Source organism: Echeneis naucrates, chromosome 15 (genome assembly GCF_900963305.1).
Source record: "Echeneis naucrates chromosome 15, fEcheNa1.1, whole genome shotgun sequence".
Taxonomy (NCBI): Eukaryota; Metazoa; Chordata; class Actinopteri; order Carangiformes; family Echeneidae; genus Echeneis; species Echeneis naucrates.
In genome coordinates this window covers 22,031,772-22,055,180 of record NC_042525.1, presented here as the reverse complement: position 1 = coordinate 22,055,180, position 23,409 = coordinate 22,031,772, and the positions used below count along the sequence as shown (strand labels likewise).

Below are 23,409 nucleotides of genomic sequence, written 5' to 3'. Positions count from 1 at the left end.
TTAGAGCTTTGTTTATGCTTTATAATGTTCTGCGATGCAGTTCCCTCAGTGACAATTAAAGTCACTGCAGTAGAACAGCTAGCATTGAAATTCATGGAAACCCCCATTTTCAGTATATCTTTCAATTGTTGTTTTTAGCTTTGTTGGTAAAAAAAAAAAAAAAAATCAGATTTCACTATAAAGACATTGAGATTTTAGATATATAAGTGGAGAGGATATTTGTGTAAGTGGAGTGTGAGTATGTCTGGGTCTGTGGGGGCTGCTGCTTGTCTGTCTCAGGTTCACCTGTTACCTGAGCTGGGATTTTCTGCCTCCAACTAACTCCTCAAAAAGCAGGAAACATGAACTCTAGGATTGTCATGCATTCCAGTCTGTTCTGGCTGCCTGTGGTTCAAACCACAGCTATGAGTACAGGCATCCTGAAGTGCCTGGTTTACCTGGTTGTTGAGGAAGGCCTCTGCCTGCTTGGTATCCCTTAGAAACAGCTGATGAGCATGAGACTGGGACAGTAGGTTCTGCCTGTTCTCCCACATCTTGTGCAGCTCGTTCCAGCCGGTGTCGAGCGCCTGCAGCCGCTGACGTAAGAACATGTACTGTGCATCCGTCTGGCCCTGCGTCACCATCTCACCCATGTCCCGCATCTTTTGATAGTCTTCTTCATAGTTGCGGATCTCATTCTTGATGCCCTCATGCTGGGCCAAAAGTTTCTCTGCCTCAGCTAGGGTGTTGGGCATGTCCTCGGATGCAATGACTGTCTGTGTGCGGGACAGCCACGACTGGAAGTCATCCAGGTCACGCAGGAACTGCTGTAGCTTGCTGGCTTCGCCCAGAGACTCCTCCCGGTTTTTCATGGTTTCCTTTAGACAAAAGAGGAGTTTGTTTTGCTGACAAGATTCACACAACTTTGACTGTGCATCATGATGCATTTTCTTCATTGTTTGACTTGTGATAAAGAAATTGAGACATGGTGTGAAGAAATGGTGTGAAAAAAGGCCCCAGTATAAGGTTGTTGCTGATTTCATACTTGACCCAACCAGTCGAGGCAGATGGCCGCCCCCCCTGAGCCTGGTTCTGCCTGAGGTTTCTGCCTCTTAAAGGAAGTTTTTCCTTGCCACTTTCGCCAAGTGCTTGCTCATCGGGGGATCTGTTGGGTCTCTTTAAATAATTTTATAAAGAGTTTGGTCTCGACCTGCTCTATATGTAAAGTGCCTTGAAGTGACCTTGTTAAGATTTGGCGCTATACAAATAAATCTGATTTGAAATCTGATTCGCTACTAAGACAGGTGTCCATATACCTTCATCTCATCCCACACAATGGTGATCTCAGCCAGTCGTCCCTTGATGGCTTCAGACTGCTCAGTGTGTTCAGTGGCCAAACGGTCTGCCTCTTTTCCCAGATCCCCCAGCTTGTCTTCAATGGCGCCCAGGTCGCGCTCCATGCCCGTTAGCTTCCTCTGCAAAGCCATGACGCCGGCCAGATCATTTCCAAGCTCCTGGGTAGACTCAATGACCTGGGTGACAGAGGACAAGTGAGGGGACACTTAGACATCAGTAACTGGTGGGTCAAAATGCTGTGACAGCACTGGGGGTACCTTGGTCTTTTCCTTGATCCAGGACTTGGTTTCATTACACTCCAGGTGGTAGTTCTGGACACCGAGAGCTGAGTTGAGACTGTCCTTTTTCTGGTCCACCAGGTCTCTGAACTGACTCCATCTGGACAGACAGAAGGGGCATCATCAACTGCAATATCAACTGATACTGAAACGGACCAGATTCTTGCTAGGTCCGTGAGCTGTTTAATCACAGGCCAGTTTCCTGTTTAATTGGGTCATTTATCTTTATTTACTTGTTGAACAACAGTACATTTACTTGTTAAGCAGAAATTAGACAATCAGTTAATGAACCTTTAGTTAACTGATCAAGTCCTTCACTGTAGTTTATCTAAACTTCAGTGGCGTATTTGGCTGTTTTATGGTTAATTTTCCTTAATCTCTTTTACTACTTGTTTAATCTCATTACATTCACATTTTAATGCCAGTTTGTTTACATGATAGATCCAAATTTTGTTTACTGAGTTTAACATTTTAAAATCAGTCTCTGAATGATCCCAGTTCATTCTCCTTTTAAAATCACACTCTCCTTATCTGATTAATCTGTTTAATTGCATGGTATTTAAATCAAATTCCTCTTTAATTTAGCTTTATTTTCTTGTTCAATACAAGTTTAGTTGGTTTGAATTAACTTCCCTTTAAATCTCTCTTTAATACCCCAGGTTTGTTGCCTGTTCATTTAGTTTTTTTGCTTAATCCCAATTTAGAAAATTGCAAAATCCCATTTAATAACCGGAAGTACATGTTTTATGACATGTCACCTGTTAATTCAAGTTTTCTTTTCTTTCATTTTTGGCTTGTTTTGATTGCTTAGTTACCACTTATTGCCAAGTTTGAATTCATGATTTAATTCTTGTTAGATTACCTGGTGTTAAGTTTGTCCTGCTGGGCTTTGATCTCCCTCTCACTGGGATGTCCGCTGTGGATCAGTTGCCTGGCAACTTGGTTGACCACAGCCACCCGGGATGCCTGACTGTTCATCTCAGGCTCCAAGCTCTCAAACCTAGAAAGAGACCGAGACAGTAGGGCTGTTGCTATCAAATATTTTAGTAATTGAGTGTTCCACAAAAAATTCCATTGATTAATCGAATAATCTGACAAATAAAAAGGTTGAAAAACAATTTTTTGTTTAAATATTATATTACAAATATAAATGAGAAAACAAGACATTTCCCTCCTTCTTCGTCCTTTCTATGCGTGACGTCAGCGCGTTGTGCTCTGCAAAAATTAGACGATTCCTCGAGGCAGAAAAATTCCTCTATCATTTTTAGTAATGGAGGTACTCCATTATTTGAGGAATCGTTTCAGCCCTAGGCGACCATTACAGACCATTAGATATATAAACCCTGAATATAGACAATATTTCATTTTGTGTCACTATCGAATGGCTGCTGGACTGATTTACTATCTAATCCTCTAAAACAATAAAAAAAAAATGAGTCGGTTGTTTTTTTATTCAAAACATAATTTTTCCTCATCTAAACTGGTGCTTCGGTTGCATATGATTCAACCAAAACTTGAATGGCATTTATCATGCCATTCCATCTACCAATGGAGACACTATACACACTTCATACGACAGTTTATATATAAGCAGTTGTTCTCTGCAGTGCCACTGAAGTAGCAAATCAGCACTTTCCCTTTAAGAGAACAATATTGTGTTATGTAAGCAACTGCTGTTCTCTCGCACACTCAGTCTGTGACTATCTCACTCTTTTGCACCATACAAACAACAGGCACAAATAGATTCTTATCCTATCCAAACTCACTTCAGACTGCACTGTGATCTGAAGCAACTAATTAATTCCCTGGTTTGTTAATCAACAGAACCATCAACCAACTAATGGTTAAGCTTGCATTCACCAGCAAAAGCTTTTTATCTTAACCGAGTGTGGACTGAATATGGTTAAAATTAAAATTAAAATTTTTTTTCACAGACAAAATACTCAGTGCTACTTTCAAATATGATCTGATGTTTTTTCTGTTCCATTTTTCTGTTCCAGGCAAATATTTTAGGAGTCAAATAAATTGATTCATTCTGTAATGCTGTGAGCACACCATTACTGGGAAAATGGCTCTTTCTACCAAAATCACACAGCAGTTTTATGAAAGAGAAGTGATGGTTTTCTTGTGGGCATGTCCACTTGATTCAGAGTTGTCTTAGCCAGCCCACCCCCATTTTTAGGTTTCCAAGATTTCTGTGAACTAGGACACAGATTTTGGTGAAACAAAGATTTACTCTTGATTAAAATGAAAGGCAGTTAAGACTAAACTCCGGGTCCTCCGGGTCAGTCAGGTCCTCACCGGTGCTGGACAACCTCCAGGTCCTCCAGCTTCTCAGGGATTTCCATGCTGTTGAGCCACTGCTCCTTCTCATCGATCCAAACCTCACAGGCACTGGCTTCACTCATCATCTTGTAGAGTGCCAAGGCATCCTGCAGAGCCTGCTTCCTGAGCCGCGTCAGCTCTGCCACCTCTTTATAGCGCTCCTCAATGCCTGCCAGGCGGCTCTGAACCTGCAAACACACATCCAAAGACAACCAGCGGTCTTCAGCGTGCAGATCTTTTCAGAACAGCTATAACCAAGGATGGACATTTCACTTTATATTGACTTTGATAGGCATCACCTTTTACATTAAGTATTAGTTCTAAAAAATACACTAATAAAAATGCCACTCTGATGTTGTGGTTCTGGAGTCTCACCTCCTCGGAGTTGGCCTTCTCAGGCGGCAGTGTGCGTGACTGATCATGTAGAGCTTCAATGACAGGCCGGTAGCTGGCGATCTCTTCTGCCACATCCTTATGCTTCTTCACCAGAGCCTGAGTGGAGAACTCATCATGGCCAACGTCGACACTAGACACGATCCGCAGCACGTCCAGCATCCACGTGTCGATATCATCAGCATCAGCCTGCATGCAGGAATTGAAATTTCATATCAGTAGACAGGAAAAAAGAAAAAAAAAGAAAAAAAAAAAAGTTGACTATCTTCTTCGGATGTTTACATTTATTCTGCAAACCAGGATTGGGTTTCGTTCAGGTGCGATTCTAGGATCTGACCTTTGGGGGGGGCTCAGCCCCTAGGAAGCAGCTGGCATCCACTCTTGGTTAACTCATTAATGTGTATTCATCTAGTAAATATTTTGTTGCTGTATATTTAAAAAATAATGTTATCCATCCATGGAAAAGCAGACATTCGCAAAGGGGTAAATGTTCCAGTGTTTAAGATTGTATCCTACAGTAGACACAATATGTACTTTTTTATGAAACTGTTATTAATGTTAACAACATTGTGACTGTACTTTTCAATGTGTTATCTGGTTAGACCACATAGCATCAGGTTTGATATCTTCATCATGTCTACTCCCCTGTTGCCATGGAGACTGAAAACACAGCAGGTCGACAGTCAGCCAGAGTCCGCACAAAAACAATAAAATGTGTAAAAGTGACAACACAGTGAGATTTCCTATCTGAATATTGCTTGCTGCTGGGCAACAATCTTTGCAATTGAATAGCTAGCGCTAGGTCCTAGTGCCCTAATTTATCATCATTTATCATCATATAATTTGTCAAATATGCTTCATTTTACTGGCCCGTTTGAGCCTTTCACCATATCCCCCATCTCCAAACAAAAGGTTGGTAAAAAAATTATCTGCGACTTGAGGGCTAAATGATAGGATGGGCGAAAGCAAGTTTTGGATGGTCTTGAGCCGCCCTGGTTTGATTCTTATCTTTTCATTTCAGATTTTTATCTGCTGGATGATGAGGAAGAACTGAATCATACCAAGAGGAAGGGAAAGCTTTGTCGCATTCGGCCAGTTTCTACGAATGTGAAAACATTTCACCTGAAACTGGTGCTGGTTGCAGGCCTCTTGCAGACGAGCTTTACGGACAGCAGAGAGACGCTCCAGAGCTGCCCACTGCTCCTGCAGCACAGAAAGGGAAGGAGAGGAAGAGGTTTCAGATTCTGGATGTTTGAGGGGAGATTTTCCAGTAGATTTCAAAGGATTTCTGACCTGTAGGTGATTATCTGTTCGTTCCAGGCACATTTCTCAACATGTAAAAATATAAAAACCATATACATTCATGTACATCTTTGAAACAAGTCTAATGCAGATACTGAAAAACACCTGGTTAAGTTGTGGTTTCATAAGAAGAACAAATGCACTGCAGGATATATGTGACATACTACAGCTGATTGCTTAATTTCAAAATAAAAGCTGATGTAGGCCCGTGGTAAATAACCTTGGTGGCCACCCCAGAGTTTCAGTAAAACTAAAAGCCATGATTTAAAAAGTTGCCAAGAAACAAATTCTGCACAATGCCAAGAACAAGCTCTCATTGTCCTCATTTGTAGCTACAGACAGTGATAGGAGGTTTTAATGCTGTAATCTTGGTTGTTACTTTGTTACAGACTAGAAACACATTTGGCGTCATGGGGTGCAGTGTTCAGCATTGCTGCCTCACAGCACGATCTGGGTTTGGATGTCAAGCTTCCACCCACAGTCCAGGAACATGCATGTTAGATCTATGGGTGCACCTAAATTGTACACATCAGAGTCAAAGTAGTTTGTCTCCATATGTGACAGAGGGGTGACTTGTTCAAAGCGAACCCTGCCCTCTTAGTATGAGTGCTATTAATAAGCGATGGAGGTTCAGGTGCAGCATACCTGGATGTCCTGGATTCGTTCTTTGATCTTGTCGGCTCCAAAGTGGTTGTTGGCCACCAGCTCGTCGCCCTGTTTGATGGTCTGCTGTAAATGAGCAGCTCGCCCGCTCATCTCATCTTCAAAGGCTTTGTGCTGACTCAGCAGCCGCAATGCACCCGTCAGGTCCTTCCCATAATCCTCTGAGGACAGGATCTGCTCCTTCTCCCTGATCCAACCCTCCTACAGACCAAAGACACATTCAAGCCTCAGTTTCTTCACCTCAAAAGAAACTCACAATTTGACCCACAATCACCAATTATACAAATAAAGCCAGTAATAATAACCTCTTCAGCCATTTCCCAGAAGAACTTCCAGAGGCGACGGGACTCCTCCAAGCGAGCTCGCCTCTCAGCTGCAAGTTGCGTCAGCTCCTGGTAACAGAATTCCATGTGAGCGACTCGATCCCTGATGATCTGTGGATCACAGGGTGTGTAACCTGCAGAAGAGGAAGAGGAGCGGGAATATGAATAATATGTGTTATTCATCTGTTCTGGAAACACCGACAATTAAGTTTCCATCCATCTGTCCATCTCACCCTCCGAGTTGTTTGCGAACTTCTGTGCGTTGCTGTTGACATTTCGGACTCGGTCAGCCTGAATACCAATGTCAGCCTCCACCAGAGCATGTTTTTGCAGCAGGTCCTCCACCCCCAGCAGGTGTTTCCCATAATCCTGAGAGAGCAGCAGCATCTGCAGGAGAGAATCCAGGGTCAAAGGTCAGAAACTACTTCAGGTTTTTCATACTACATAACCGTTGTACCAGCTTTATTCTAACACTTCCATACCTTCATCTCATCCATCCAATCCATGATGTAGAGCATTTCCTGGAAGACTCTCTGCAGACCCAGGTTCAGCTCCAGTCTCAGCCGGCGGGCCTTTAGCAGCTCCAACAGGTACTCCCACAGTCGGATTACATTGTCCTTCCTGGCTGTGATTCGTTTGATGTCATGGTAACACTCTGCCTCCAGCTCTTTTGCCACGGCAACCACCGCCTGCACCAGTGAGCGCGTGGAGGGAAGGATAGAAAGACAATGGACTGACTTGAAAGTTTTCTGTGTTTACAACAGACTGAAAATATTAATGTTAACGATTCAAAACACCTTTTTGGACTTTAGATAAGTTTCCTGTCTTTACATCTAATCTTCAAACATCAGCTTACTCTCTCATGTTGTTCATCCATTTCCTCAGGGTTTAGACGAATCACGAGCAAAGACCACCACCCTCATCATGGTTTAAAGAACTCTTAATGAGGTTTGACCCTTCCTGTCTAGACTTATATCTGTTGTATATTTAACCAAGCAAACAAATTGGACCCAGGTTAGTCCAATCGAGGATTCAGTCTAATTCAGGTTTTTTGCCTGAACAGACAGCAGACTTGAACTGACCTGGACTCGCTCCTCGTAGGCTGCAATGTCTGTTTCTATGGCTTCATGTTTCTTGGTGGCAGCTTCCACAGCTTGGAGATCGAATCCAAAGTTATCCTGGAGAAGGACAGAAGGAAGGAAATGGGCAAAGGAGAGAGGACTTATTGATATGTCTTTTTAAGTTTTTATTTATAGATAAGATACTGTGTGGCTGCAGCCTTGACCTTGGCCATATTTTTGTATCTGCAATTTATTGTCATACTGAAACAACACAAGCAATAAGGCTAAAACAGGGTTCAAACAAACACGTCTTCTGCTACCTGGGAGACCAGCCTCTGGTTCTCACTCAGCCACGTCTCCCTCATGGCGGCCTTGCGGTCAAAGCGCCGGGCGAGCTGTTCCAGCTTCTCCTGACGAATCAGCTCAGTCCTCAGAGCCAGCTCCCGCTCATGCTCTGCCTTCTCCAGACGCTCCCACGCCTAAAACAGAGACACACAGAAAAAACTAACATTTCTTCAAGTCCCACCCCTCCACACTTCTATTACGACCAATACATTAGTTTGGTGTTCACATAAACTTCACATATCTTTGACGTGTAAATGCAACAAATCATCTCAGCATTTAAGCATCAACTGCTTCAATCAAAATATGGCATGACATCAGAGCAGGTGTGGTCACCTTGTTGATGTCAGAGATGAGTTTGCCCTCGCGAGGAGTGTAAACTTTCTGGTTGTTGGCTCTCATCTTGCTCTGGATAGTGAACAGGAGAACCTCCAGGTTTCCTTTCTCTGTAAACCTGCACAAACAGACACACAACCATGGAGTTAATACTTGTGAACACATCACCAAGCGTCAGTGTGCTACTCTGACTCTTGACTGATGGTCAAGTTTCTGTTTCACTTGAGAGTAAAATCAAAACTCAAGCTGCACAGGGTTCATGTGAATTGAAGGTCTATGCTCCATCAGCTGTAATGGCTGATGTTGCTTTGCTGCACCTCAGGTGGTGCCCCATTATTTGGTCACAAACTTTTCAGAAACTTTGGAAAATACCACAACTAACAGAGATCAGAGCAGCCGGATCAGCTTGTCATTGTTTATAACGAATCTCCTGGATTGAGGTTTTCTGCATGAATCCGCTCCATGATCATGCACATCAGATCAAAAATATATTTTCTTTCAAAGAGTTGTTAAAACTGGATTTAATGGATCTCATACAGACATTGCTGTGCCCTTCAGATATCTATCTTTATTTTGCTTCCATGTGTACGTTGCTATTATTTATTGTTTTCCATGTAAGGAAAATTTTAATTTTTATGTTTGACCTGTTTTATCATCTGAGTTTTATTAACAATGGTTGTAATTTTAAGATTTTTTTGTGTGTGTGTGGGTGTGTGTGGACTTGCGACCACTGTTTGGGAACTTATGGGGATCCTTGTCCTTCACACAGTTACAGTGTGAAACACTGGTAAATCAACAAAACATCCTTAAATTCCATACAACACAAAACTCCCATGTACAGGATACAAATTTATTTTTCATTTATGGGGCAGTTTGTATGAAACCATACGAACTGTTGTCAGACAGAAAAAGCAAAACCAGCTCTGAGCAGATCAATTTGTCCACCTTCAGTGTGAGTAGGAGGAAAAGTGTGATTCAACAGAGATGAGATGATGATGAATAACAAACTTAAGGATCTGCTTCAGAGGTGATGGAAGGAGGGAATCTGTGCACTGTGTGGAGAGATGTATTTTTGTTATTTTAACATAAAGTGACTGACTTTTACACACACAAAAAAATCTGTTACATGTTGGTCATTGTATTTGCTGTTGTTCAGTGACTCCCCAGGTCAGCTGTTATTACATCTCATTTACACCACTGTCCCAGAGTGAAACACGTTGTTTCGTCATGAGTTGATTCACAACATGATACTGAGTCTCTCTCTGCTGAAATAATTAACACGAAGAATGTTTCAATCAGCAGAGATTTCACTGAGATTTTCCTCCAATTAACAGCTTCTATCTTCTTTGATTCCAGTTCATTTCCCATGTGTTCAGCTGAATTACCCATGAGGATTCTATTTTTGGAGTCTCCAAATTACAGCGAAATCAACTAACAGAATATAAAGTGAAAGAATATCATCAGTGAGAGTGTAGGACCGCAAAAATTTTATTGATAACTGCTATCAGGGGTATGTTATGGAGCTTCCTTTGGGCTAGCAGACAAGCCCCCGAGGGGAACACTGTCCCCATCCCATCATTGCCCAGCTAGGTGAGAGCGGGTTACGACCTGGACAAGTCGCCAGTTCATCACAGGGCCAACACACAAATACAGACAGACCAACAACCACTCACAGTCACACTGAGAGTCAGCAGTTAACCCAAACATGATGTCTTTGGACGGTGGGAGGAGACCCAAGCAAGCACAGGGAGAACATCACTCCGCTCCACCTGTGCAGCACTTCTGGTCAAGGTTAACACAGAAACTCTTGGAAGACAAATGAAAACCTAAATAAATAAATAAATAATTGAATTTAAAACTCCTGTTTGAACTGAACACATATATAAACTTAGCACAAAAAGTAAAACTGCTTCTTGGCAATAAATCTACTGTCGGGAAGCCTGTTTGCTCCCGTTTTAAATGGTGCCACATTTGTAAGGAACATGCATTTGTGGGATGAGCAGCAGGGCTGAGTATGGGGGTTGTGCACATTAAAAATGTTAAATCTTCTCTGCCAATGCCAAACAGCTTATTTTCTAGTCTACTAGACTCTACTACTCTACTCTAGTTTGGTGTTTGTTGGATTGGATGATTTAAGTTTGAAGAAACAAGACATATTGGCAATTTAACAATTTATTCATTTAACAAACAGGAACCTCAGTAGTGTGTGGATGAACCATACACAGCCACAACAGCCTGGCAGCTCCTCCACACGCTGGTCACCAGCCTGGTCACACACTGCTGTGGGACAGCATCCCATTCTTCAACCAGCATTTTTCGCAAGTCAGCCAATGTGGTTGTGTTGGTCACTCTGGCATGAACAGCACACCCAAACCGATCCCACGTGCTCAATGGGGCTGAGGTCAGGACTGCTGACAAGCCATTCCATCATCTCCACTCCCAAGTTCTGGAGGTAGTCTCTGATAAACCGCTCTGTGGGGGCGAGCGTTGTCATCTTGGAGGATAGATTTTGGGCCCAGACTGTGGAGATACGGGATTGCCACTGATAGCAGAAAATCATTGCGATATCTCTCCGCATTGAGATTACTTCTAATGATGACAAGCCTTGTTTTTCCCGGTAAGGGAAATGGTGCAACACACCTTCACACTGCCTCCACCAAAAGATGCTGTAGAAATCAGCATAGCATTCTCCACACTTTGACCGTACGATCTAACTGCCACAAGCAGAGTCTGACCTTACTGCTGAATATAACCTTCCTCCACATGCTCAGATTTCAGTGCACGTGTCGCTGACACCAGTGCAAACGGGCCTGACGGTGAGAGGCAGTCATGACAGGCCTCCAGGCAACCCTATGAGACCAGAGATTGGCTGCGTGCAGCCTGTTCCATGTTGTCTGGGCAGAGTACTAAACCTTGACTGCAGCGCTGACAGGGTGAGGAAACAGTCTTCTTCAGGAGTTGTCTTCTTGGGACACCCACTCAGCGCATTGTCTCTGTCTCGGTCTCTATAAAGACATCGGCCTTCACTTTGGAGATGGTACTAAGGCTCACACCAAATAATGCCGCATCATGGTTTTGCGGAACACCAGCTTGAAGTTGCCCTATCATACAGGCCCTGTCCAGATCAGTCAACTGTTGCATGCCGATGCCATGCCATGCATGTTCCGTCCAAATGTGGCACCACTTAAAATGGGAATAAACAGGCTTTCCAACAGAATGAGATTAATAGCTAAGAAGCATTGTTACAACAAAGAAAAAATCTAACTAACACAAATTTCAAGTTTATTCACTGTCAGTGAATCTGTGTGACACTGCAGGAACATTTAAAACACAATTATTCTCAGATGCATTCTGCAGTTAGAGGGAGTCATGTTTCTAGAATTTCTAAGCAAATGTATGAGCAGCCTTTTTGTGAAGGACCACTGTCTCCTGAAAGTACGTGCTAAACTGAATTTAAACACGTGTGCCTGTGTCTTTTGTTGTTTTTATCCTGTTTTGCATTGTTTCTATGCAATGCATTTAACTTTTTTCCACCATTCCAGTGCTAAAGAGAAATTTTAACGGACAGTAAAATTAGCATGAGTCTGAGGTGACCTTTAAGTTGACCTATGGCTTTGAGAAGTAGAACTCAGTTTTAAAGTGCTTTAACACCTTCCATCAACTTTTCTGGCTTCAAATATTGATGTCATTGATATTAACTCCCATCATGCACCTCAAACAACCACCACCTGTGGATAAAACTGGTATAAAGTTTCTATGATTTGATTGCTGCAATAGTGTTTACTGACTTTGGTGGTTTCTCAACAGTGCGGTACGTGTTGAAGGCCTGCAGCTGCTGCTGGACTCCCACCAGAGAGTTGGCAAACTTCCTGTTGTTGAGGATGATGATGGTCTGCTCGATCCACTCCAGCAGATCGGACGCAAGAGACTCGTACTTCTCAATCATCTTCTCTGTCTCGATGGCATTGTCCAAGACCTGGAGGACACAACAAATGAACTAAGTTTAAACAGAAACAAAAAAAGACACAACAGAAATATCCCTGAATGCAAGCTGATGTCTGAGGGAGACAGGTTGTCACCTTCCCAATTCTCTTCCCTTCCACCTTCAGAGCCTTCATCTTGGAGAAGTAGTGGTAATAGGTCACAACGTAGGTGATGATGGACTTTTCATCAGGGTGGTCCACGCTGATGTCTAATATGGGAGCACACAATCAGAATCAATATGATTTAAAAATATGTGTGTGTATGTGTTTGTCCTTTTACCCTCAGGGTCCAGCAGCTTGGTGAGCCCGAGGTGCTGCTCTGCCAGGTTGAAGGCATTTTGCAGGTTGTAGTGGGCATTGGATTTCTTAAGCTTATCAAAGTCAATCAGGTCTGGCCTGAAGGCAACAAACAAACAAACAAACCAGTCAACAGTGATGTTTCACATTGTGGATAATTGAGCATCGGCTCCATTCAGTTAAATGAGCATGAAGAATTCTTCACAGTGTTAACAGTTAGAGGTTTGAGGTTGGATCTACTGACTGGTCAGCTGAGACAGTGCGTAAAGAAAGACAGAGACAGCAGTGTGAACGAGGAGGCTGGTGCCATCACTGGATATGCATCATTGATAAAATCTCCCTAGACCCTAAGTCTGTCTGCTCTCAACCTGTTCACCTCTATCACTCTGTCCTCTGCTTTCCCCAGCTTAGACCTTCTTAATTCTTAAAGAATCCATTTAGGATACATCTAACATGGTGGAACTGTTCCAGAGAGACCATTCTGTCAGAGCCTTACAGTGGGTGAGTAATACAACAAATCAGTCAATGTGACTCTGAGCCATGTATGGGCTGTTAATATTGACAATACCAGTCAAAGTTTGGACACGCTTTCCTATTCATTTGAATGGAAAAGTCAAGGCTTTTCAAGGCATTGACTGGGTGATGAAGTGCAGCTCAGGTCAGGTTCGGACCTGTGTTTGTGGATGAGGGCGTTGAAGGCCATCCCGTCTCTCCAGCTGGTGGTGAAATTATGAATGTTGACATTTGGATACCTAAACAGGAAAAGAAGTCAGAGCTCGTCAGATGCTCAAAGACCTTTTAATGAAAACGTGATCTTTCTTTCATGTGGTCATGCTAATTTAATCAAATGAAATTATCGTACTTTCAGCAGGTATTATTATTAAGTCTGATGGATAACCTTCGCAGTTTTCCGAGGCTCATGTTTATCAACTTCATGGCAGAGAATGGGAGGGGAACAAGAGGGAAAAGGGCTGATCAGGAATGTAGTCTGTATCTCACCCTGCAGTTTTCATCTGACACCAGAGCAGCAGAGCATCTTTGGCTGATTTCTTCTCCTTGTTGTCCTCCGTCTCCACGCTGATGTCCTGGATCTGGGAGACACACACACAGTGTTAGTACTGATATAACAGAGGGATTGAGCCTCAACTCATTTGAATATCACCACTTTTTAAAAACTAAGTTGCAAAACTAAATATCCCATTTTCAATGAAACACTATATAACAGCATCAGGTTGTCAAACTTCAATCTGAAGTGCTCCCCAGGATGAACAGATGAATGAAAAAGCTCATCATATAAAATAAGTACAGTTATGCGTGGTGTGGTTCCAAAACTCCTACTAATGTAAAGATGAATTTTCAGTTTGTGTTCAATATCAGATGATAATGATAAAGGATTTTAAAGAAATACAAACTGCATGCTAAACAATTCTTCAAAACGCAAAAATAGGTCAGACCAACAAAGTTACAAACCACAGCATCCTTTTAAAAATATAATGGCTCCCAGTTTATTCCCTTTGTCCAATTTCCCTAAAGACTTTCAACAGAAAATTAGAGCTTAGATCAAATCAATACAAGCCAAGACTTTTAATCCATAATGAGTCATGCAAGACAAATGCATCATCATCATGAAGGTCCTCAATGTTGTACTCTCAAAAACACAGTTCTGACCTTCCATATTTGTGACGGCACGCTCACTATTGTGCTGTTTCTGACAGCCTGACACTGACCAAGAGTCCAAGAGTATTTTCACTTTCACAAACTGTCCTTACTTTCTAAATCTGTTCCACTTCTAAAAATGTCACTTTGTAAAACTCTGACCTGACCTGGTTCACCTTGGCTTTCCAACACAGTCACTGACATACTGTTGAACTATTTCCTTCAAGTTACATTAATTGGAGAGGCAAAATTATACAGTTACTATTTCAACATATAACACAGGGCGATAAATTTTTTAAATATCTTTTGATGTTATTTAGATTCACTTTGGTTAGAACAAATGTCTTCTTGAAGGGTAATGTGACTGGGATACAATACAGTAACAGCAAACCTACTACTACCTGTACCTACTTGTAGTTACAAGTAAAAGTTAAGGGGTAGGACATGTGACTATCGATATTTTACAAATATGGGGATGCCACATAGCACCGGTGTCCTCAAAGATGCCCATTTTCTGTTGGGGGTAATCACCCACAGCGGATTCTCTGAAGTTTTGGGATGGAAAATGGTGTGCATTGGAGGATGTAGGCTAATTTAGTCTCGATAAAGTGAGGTTCAATCAGGACTCCATGTGTTTGACTATTTGATGTTTGGATGTAAACCTGTTGAATGTGCCATCACCTGATGGACAACATCCCTGACCTGAGCCTCTTACCTGGAAGCGGAGGATGATGGTCCAGATGAGGCCCAGGGTGAGGCGGTGGTTTCCATCTACGATGTCGTGGGAGCCCATGTTCTCCAGGTGAACCCTCTGCTCCTTCAAGAACTGCAGTGCCTTGTCCACATTCTCCAAACAGTGGATCCGCATCCGACCCTTGGTTGGTTTGGGCTGAAACACAAACAGAACTCACATTATCTCCAACCCCCAAAAACCTGGAACCATGAACAGCCCCACACTGCCACATAAACAGCAGGGGGGGGCGAAGAAGACGACAGGTGACCACTGACTGGACACAGATGACCAGTTTCAAACCCCACAAGTTCTGGTTGATAAATTTCTTGATGGAAGGTTTCATTATGACAGAGAAAAACTTTTTCTGAGCTTTATTTACATCAACCATAATCTCAGTACGAACATCATAAAACAGGAAACTGCTGTTTGGACAGTAAAATGCATACTTACATACAACAAATTCAACCAAACACTGGGTCTGAATCAAACATTTCTACATGCTGCCATGAAGGACCTGGAGTTGAGTGGCTTGAGGACTTTAAGGCTCAGAAGGAAAAAGCTGCATGATGATGAGCCAATAGCTGAAAGATGTCACAAAGAAGGGGCTCAGATATTGTCAGAGTGGATTTCTAGCTGGGATTACAGATATTACTGCATACAGACTCCTTAATCAGGCAGATGTCTGACATTTTGGCTCTTACAAACAACTGAGAAACAAAAAACTACAATAGCGGTGGCAATAGAAGGTGAAGGTGCAGATGGAAATATGGGGTGAGAGGTAACAACCTGCTTTTTTTTGTCCAGACCCAAGCTAATCTATCAATGTTCATTTCCATAGAGGTGGAGCAACACTCAGCGCTGTCATCTCAGTGGAAGGATTAAAAAAATAATCTCCTCAAACATTTAAAATCCTTTAGTAATAAAAATGTATGTTATGTATCAAATAAAAGTCAATCTGCAGAAAGACCCCTTTGATGAACATTACAGTGTGCAGCTCCTCAGATGGACCTGGTTGTAGCCAATTTATGAAGGTTCAGTCTGGCTGTGCCCAAACTGAGGTTCATGTCTCTTCGTAGGATCACCCTGGGCTGTCATGAGATGATTAGTGCAACAGACTTCACTGTGACGTATTTACTCTTCGTTACGCTTACTTTTTCTGATGTAAAGTGAACCCATGGATCATGAGAACGGTTCAGGGAGAGAAAGAAATTAAACTAGAGACTCGAAGTAGATGTTGTTTTCCCCCACAACATCTGGCTGTAGAGCATCAAGAGCTGGTTGTTAGAGGTGTGATTCTGTAGAGTTCCATCTGGTGCGTTTAGATCTCTACAGTCAGCTGCTGTTTTATGTCTGAGTGATATATGGAGGATTAAAGCCACAGGATGTTCTGGAGCAGACTGATGCAATTAACACACCTCCAACAGCAATCAAACAAAAGTCCTGGTCCAACATTAACACGTCCAACTGTTGAGTACAAAGCCAATTTCAAACCCCATCAATTTTGTTTCCCTCACCTGAAAACGACACTATTATTTTTCCTTCTTAAAGGAGAACATACGAACTGCACAGAAAAGCCCCAGGCACGAGAACCCAACCAAACAAAACCAACCTTCTTGTTGTGGGGCAACAGCACTAATCATTATGCTGCCATTCTGCTGCTTTTGGAACGTATGGACATTTAAATTTACCGTCTGATGAATTTAGACTGCAAATGTGATTCAGTAATTTAACATTTTGTTCAGAGTGCACAGTCCTCTGGATGGGGACAACATGTTGAGGATGATGATGTTTAAATCTTATAATAAAAATAAAACACAGTCACAGTAAATAACTGCAATAAAATAAATGGCCGAGCATTACGGACCACGTTATCCATCCACACTACACACAGGACGTGCTCCAACAATAACACTGCTGTCTTTGCTTTTCCTCACACAGATACAAACAACAGCTGGGGAAAGTTACTCTGTTGATTCAGGAGCTGAACTCTGGCTATTGTGTGTTAACAGTGTTTGTTAATAAATAGAAATCATAGGTTTGCTAAAATACGCTGTTGGAACCACAGAGTGACTCTCAGAGTGAAATTGACCCTGAACTCAAATATAGATCAATAGAAAGAGCCTTAAATCTTTACTTTATCTGATGACCATCAAGGGGTGAGGACACTACAGTGTTAAAAGAAGGCAGGCTGTATTGAAGTCTGACAGAAAGTGCCCCATGTCTAAATTATTACATCAGTACATTTAATGTATGTAGAATAGGGCAGCACAGTGTGGGTTCAGTTCCTGGGCCTGGGGCCTTTCTGTGCGGATGTTGCATGCATGCTGCATGTTCTCTGGACACTATGTTTGGGTTAATTGTTGACTCTAAATTGTCTGTAGGTCTGAGTGTGAGTGTGAGTGGTTGTTGGTCTCTGTGTGTTGGCTCTCCATGGACTGGTGACCTGTCCAGGGTGAGCTGTGTTGTAGCAACCACCGTGACCCAAAAACTGATAAGTGGCAGAAGATGAATGAATGAAAGTATGCACAAAGCCACTAAAATTAGAATTGCATCAAGACTTAAGTATAATTGTGTTTACTGTGGACAAACAGTGTTAATGTGCTGAAGACAACAGTTCTCAGGTGTTATGAGTGAAGAATAAGAAAAATTGGGAGCACCATGTATTAACAGATCTGGCCTCTTCGCTGTGGAAAAAGCCGCTCGTGCTCAGATTCTTCTGCATGGTCTGGAGGCGTTTTGGCTCTGTGTAAATCCTCCGAGTTATTCAATGACTTCTTTCACAACTCTCTCTGTCCCCTACTGTTATTCCCTCCATGCATCCATCCAGCTACTTCACTATCAGTCTGGCTCACTGTTCACTTCAGTTTCTTTCCTGTCTCTCTCTTTCCTAACTTCCTGTATGAAGGTTATAATTTAGATTTTCTGTTGTTTTATTCTGATGAATGTCAGATCAAACTCTGCTTCCCGTCTGACTGTGCGGTTGTGTTTTCTCTCTGTGTGTGTTTGACAGGCTGTGAAAAGGCCGGATGACAGAGGAGTTCAGGAGAGGCCACGAAGAAGAAGAGAGTTTGGCTCAGCGCACTGGAAGTCACGAGGCGGGTGAGGTGGAGGGAGGTAACACTGGCACACTGGGTGAGTTTAAATGCCTCTCATTTTGACAGTTTGTCTATGTGTGTGTGTGTGCGGGTTTGCCTGAGTTACAGTAAGAAGACGGACAGAGACACAAAGCGCAGAAAGTCCACCAGTAATACATTCCCATTATTGTGGAGATGGAGGCTGCAAATCACCACCAGTGCTGCTATGACAGCTGCGGGCATACTGAACCTGGGCTGTCATGGTTACAATAATTAAATGGCAGTCTGCACCCAGAGTAGTGTACCCAACTTCTTCACCTTTGTTACTGTAGTAACAGACAGTTTGGCTAGGTTGAGGAAAAGATCATTCCTCCTCAACATGAGATCGTCTTTGTTGTTATGGTTACAATATTAACAATAAATGGTCATGGATAAGAGAAACAACATCAACTGCTCCTTTCATATGAGAATTGAACACGGCTCTGCTGTCACATTCCTGGGGTTTTGTTGAGCCGTCCTGACGTGGACGTTTTCCTTTGCTCCTCCCATCGTCATTACAACCACAAAACCTAAGTATGAGGTCATTATAACCTGCTGACAGATGGCCTGGTGGGATACTGAGTGATTGTGAGACACCATTTCTCTGTACTATTATTCCTCTGTGACTTACAGTGCATTATGAAACTGTGTTTTCTCAGAGAAAATGTAGAATATTCTGTATCTTATCATCAAGATGATATCAAATATTCATGGACTCATTTAATGAGAACCAAGTCTATTTTCTCTGCACAGCAAAACAACTGATTTACACATTTACTACAGTTCTGCTCTGATGAAGGTGGAACAAGCTCTAACTTTGTGCCGCTGTGGTCTGAGACCTCCGTCAGGGCATGAGCCCTCTGCAGACAGACTTCCTCTTTTCAAATAAAAGCACTGACAGTGATGTGAACTCACCAGTCTCTCTCCCGACAGGACCTCCAACAGCTTGATGAGCATGCGTCCGTCCCTCAGGTCCATGTAGAGGTCTGTGATCCGGCAGGACACTCTGGACAGGTGGGAGTTGACCCACTTGGTGAAGGTTTTCTTCTGCACTGCCTCACGCTCATCTGGGAAAGAGATGCAGGGTCAGAGAGGGGGGGAGAAAGCAGATCTGTGGTGTCATATAGGAAACTAACGCATTCCTTTTCTCAAAATCAGCTCAAAGTCTCATTAAGATTCAACTGATTTTATCCAGAAATGTTACAATAGATTGAACAACGAACAAAAAACAAGGAGGCCAAACAACATCCAGCTTAAAAGTGAGTGAAGGAAAGGACGATGCAATGGAAGAGTAAAGGTAAAATAAAAACTGATCCAGAGGCAGAACTTAATTGTTCCAGGAGCAAAATTAAACATGTTTTTTCTCCTCCATCATGAGAAATGATTTCAAGTCTGGGAACAAGCCAGTACGTGTCAGACTAAGAGCATCAGGTTTATGTCCTGCTGCTCTACAGGTGTGTGTGTGCCCTCTGCGTCCTACGGGTTCATTGTTCCTGGAAAGACAGTGTGTGTGTCTGTATGCAAGGGAGAGGTTTCCTGTGTCTGACAAAGCAGACTAAATCTAAATCACTGCTGTAAATATTCACACACACACAAACAGAAACACACACAGTGGTCTGACAGCAGACACCTGCTGTCTGCTTTTTTCCACATGCCTGATGGTTGTTACTACTGCTCATGCATGCAAACACACATAGGTTAATATGTACATATTTACACACTGACTTTTGTTACTTTGAACTCAGGTGCAGTGTTGACAGAAATCAAAAGTCACATGAGCACTCACCCTTCAAACACAGTTTGACCTTCAGGATCTCAGCTCTGTGAAGTTTAGACAGTGTAAAAGGACGTTCCTACTTCTCACTTGATTTATTAACGCAGTAAATGCTTTCCTGCTGAGTTTATGGTCTCAGTCTCTGGTTTCAAGTCTTCAATACAACATGATGTTAACTTCTTTTTCAATGATGTCCCATTTAGAGAAAATAGACCATAAAGCAGGGGATGGATTAGGATTTGGCTACCGTGTGACTGACATACTGTACCACCTAATTAGGATAGAGTACAAAAGCACCTCAGATCCAGCCCTCACTTCAACCCTTACTGCTTCATGAACAAAAAGCATCCTAACAGAAACATGTAGAAAGCGTAGAAATCCAATAATGAAAGATACATTTTTCCAGTGTTAAGGGCAAATACAGCAGAGTCACGGTCTCCATTCATTTCAAATCAGGACCAGGGAGCCTAAAGGCCTGGACAAGCCAACATCAACATGTTGTTCTCAGGGGCCCCACCCAGTGGAGCCTGATCGGTCATAACTAACACTTTATATTTGTTTCTAAATGCCGTTGACTGCCAGAGGACAGCCATGTGCTGCAGCTCTAGACCAAGGCAAGAGCAGAGAAAGGGTTAGATAAATCACAGCAGTCAAGGAGAGAGGTCGGCTGAGATATGTTGTTGTTGTTCAGGAAACCAGAAAACAAGAGCAGCAATAAAAGTGTACAACGGTGTCTTTGTTATGTTTATAATATGAGGCTCAAAATTGAGATGTCAGCATTGTCCTGATTGAGCTGTAGATCCGACATAAAGGTTAAAAAGGCTTCAACTGGCCTGGAGTCATAAGGACACGCACCAATGAAAAGCTAGCCTAGCTGAATCCATGTCTCCTCTAAGAGGCAGCAAATGTTTCAAAACATGGGACCTAAAACTGAACCCTGAGGAACACTACAATACATTTCACAGGTTTTAACGGAAATTCACTCATCCTGACATAAAATTCTCTTTCAGTGAGATCAGATTTGAAATAAGTTTGTTGATTTGTATGACTTGATTGGTTCTTTGCTTGATCTCAAACTAAACAAACAAAACACAATGAGAGCTCATGCTGTACAGGACAGAGTCAGGTCAGAGCAGAGCTCAGTGCAGCAAATAAAACTGGATAATCTGTGTTTGACCCCTGGAGGTAAACAGGACAGACAGACAGACACACACAAACTCATTTTGATAAGAGCTCCTAAGTATGACATACATGCAAACATTCATATAAATTCATTACTTCAACAGTGTCGAGCAAGACTATAGCCTCAGTGTTGACTCAGTGCGGATTTAGGTTCAAGTTTATCTACTTCAGATATAACACTGGAGAAGACTCGTGGGATGTTTAAAGGTGCAGTTCATTTTGATGTTAATGCTCGTGTAAGGAACTTTTTAAAGTTTTAGGACCTAGTCTTCATCAAAATACAAAAAACAATCTGCTCTTTACATTTTCCCGCAGTACAGTGATGTTTTGAGGCAATAGTTTTTGGCACAGAAGTCTGGAAAGAAAATTTCAGATTTGGGTTTTCAACCCTCTCTAACAAGAAAAATCTGCAAATGATGCAGCATTATTTCTAGATATTATCACACGGACAGTCCAACAGGCTGAATTGACTGACCTACTTAGACATAAAACATCTACTCACAATGAACAACGGTGAGACGGAGAAAAAGGTTCTCTGCTTAGTCTTTATCTTTGTTTGGATTCTGACTGACCTCCATCTGGACTTAGTCCTGACTGCTTCCAAAGCTGCTGCTCTACATCACTTTTATCAATTACATCACTCCAAGAAACAGCTCCAGACTGCTTTATTCTCCTCAGTTTAACCAAATCTTAACTAACAGAGTATGGAGGACCAGGGTTGTCACAGTAATGAGCTCTCTGATTAGTTATTAAGATATGTCCGGTTAGCCCTCCAATCAATCAGACAGCTTATAACATCCTTTGATAGGATTTGAAAATAATTGGGATTTGCTAATTGAGCTAATTGAGCAAAAGGTTTAGCTGGGAAAGGGAAAAAACAAAAAATAAAAAAATCAATTGACATTTTGGAGAAAACTTTTAAATACATTTTCACATGCTTCCTTATATTCTGTTATTTAGTCATGAATTGATGAGGCTATAAATGGTTTCATGCTGTTTTGGTAGATATATATATATATATATATATTTTTTTTTTTTTTAATTCTTCAGTATTTATCTATCGAATTGTTCTTGCTCAGGTCATTTGAAAAAACATCCTGCTTCTTTTTTTTTACTGTATGACCTGATTAATTTGTTGCTTCCTGACTGGCTCATTGGATGATATCTTCTGCACTAATCTAAAGTAAGCTTGTGATAATTAAACATCATATTCAGTTTTTTCAGGATGGAAACAGTTAAATTAATATTCTGGGTGTTACTGACAGCAGGTTTTACTGGCACTTATATATAAAATCTCAAAATCAAATAAGTTGAAAGTTGGACTGATTTCTGTGTGTGTGAGAGAGTTGCTGTGTGCTGCGTTGTGATAAGAAATGTGTTATCTCCATCTACACGCTTCCTCCTGTATTTCTGCGTGAAGGGGGATTGTGTTCGACTCATGCTCTTGGCCTGTCTGTGTATGCATGTTGGGAGTGGTGTGTATGTGTGTTGGGGTTTCCCCTTCCTGTCCTGAAAAAGAAGCAGATGCTTGTCCCAGCAGGAAAAACTGTTGACACTCACACGCACAGACACACAAAAACACCCATGTAACAAATGTGTGTGATTGCGGGCAAAACTTTGTGTGTGCGCTATCACTTCAATATAAATTATAAAGAGCCAACTGCAGCACCGTGGAAAAAAATATGAAACTTGATTTCTCCTGTTTGTGATCAGAGCAGCTTAACTCGAATATCACTGAGACATTTAGATTTTTCCAGACTCACAAGAGCCTGCAACAGGACCAAATTCCTGTAGCTGACATTGAGCTGAGCTGAAACAGCAGGGCCTGGATTCATCTGTCTCACTCCCAAGAGGAAACGCCTCGTATCAAAGCATCAACTTTATTAACTTCCTGAGAGCTGCAGATACGTCTAAACCCATAGCCAGAACATGCTACATGAGCAAGCTGTCTCCACACATAGAGATGTGTGCCAAACTATCATTTCAATGACATTTCTACTTATTGTTCAGCTGAACCCAGAATAAGGTCAATCAGAATTTATGGAGCAGCTCTGATGTTTGTCATTGATTTCAAATACTCTCAGCTGACTCACACACACACACATGCACGCATGCACAGCAGATTCTGTACAGCCAGATAACGTAATTGAAGCCACTGACATTGGGTTCTTCTTAGCATAGTCCGCAAGACAAAAAGAGAGAAACCGGAGACATTGATAGTGTCTTTCTGTAGGTCAATATCTCACACACACACACACACACACACACACACACACACAATTAGAGGACGACCTTAACCTGAGCCCTCCAGCA

At 42.1% G+C, this 23,409-nt stretch overlaps 1 protein-coding gene across 4 annotated transcripts in view; it reads right to left on the bottom strand.

Moving 5' to 3' along the window:
* Nucleotides 1–23,409, bottom strand: part of LOC115055881 (spectrin beta chain, non-erythrocytic 1-like) — a 115,320-nt gene that overhangs the window by 28,802 nt on the left and 63,109 nt on the right. For all 4 annotated transcript variants that reach the window (XM_029521939.1, XM_029521938.1, XM_029521940.1 and 1 more), the window contains 21 exons: nt 19,056–19,207; nt 15,010–15,183; nt 13,638–13,729; nt 13,310–13,390; nt 12,622–12,737; nt 12,438–12,550; nt 12,147–12,334; nt 8,359–8,476; nt 8,001–8,159; nt 7,702–7,797; nt 7,102–7,308; nt 6,853–7,006; nt 6,602–6,753; nt 6,279–6,497; nt 5,454–5,534; nt 4,314–4,520; nt 3,915–4,126; nt 2,476–2,613; nt 1,593–1,713; nt 1,296–1,511; nt 438–857 (listed from right to left, as the gene is read on the bottom strand). In XM_029521939.1, coding sequence (XP_029377799.1) covers nt 438–857; nt 1,296–1,511; nt 1,593–1,713; nt 2,476–2,613; nt 3,915–4,126; nt 4,314–4,520; nt 5,454–5,534; nt 6,279–6,497; nt 6,602–6,753; nt 6,853–7,006; nt 7,102–7,308; nt 7,702–7,797; nt 8,001–8,159; nt 8,359–8,476; nt 12,147–12,334; nt 12,438–12,550; nt 12,622–12,737; nt 13,310–13,390; nt 13,638–13,729; nt 15,010–15,183; nt 19,056–19,207 — 3,416 coding nt within the window. The remainder of the gene's footprint in view (nt 1–437; nt 858–1,295; nt 1,512–1,592; nt 1,714–2,475; nt 2,614–3,914; nt 4,127–4,313; nt 4,521–5,453; nt 5,535–6,278; nt 6,498–6,601; nt 6,754–6,852; nt 7,007–7,101; nt 7,309–7,701; nt 7,798–8,000; nt 8,160–8,358; nt 8,477–12,146; nt 12,335–12,437; nt 12,551–12,621; nt 12,738–13,309; nt 13,391–13,637; nt 13,730–15,009; nt 15,184–19,055; nt 19,208–23,409) is intronic.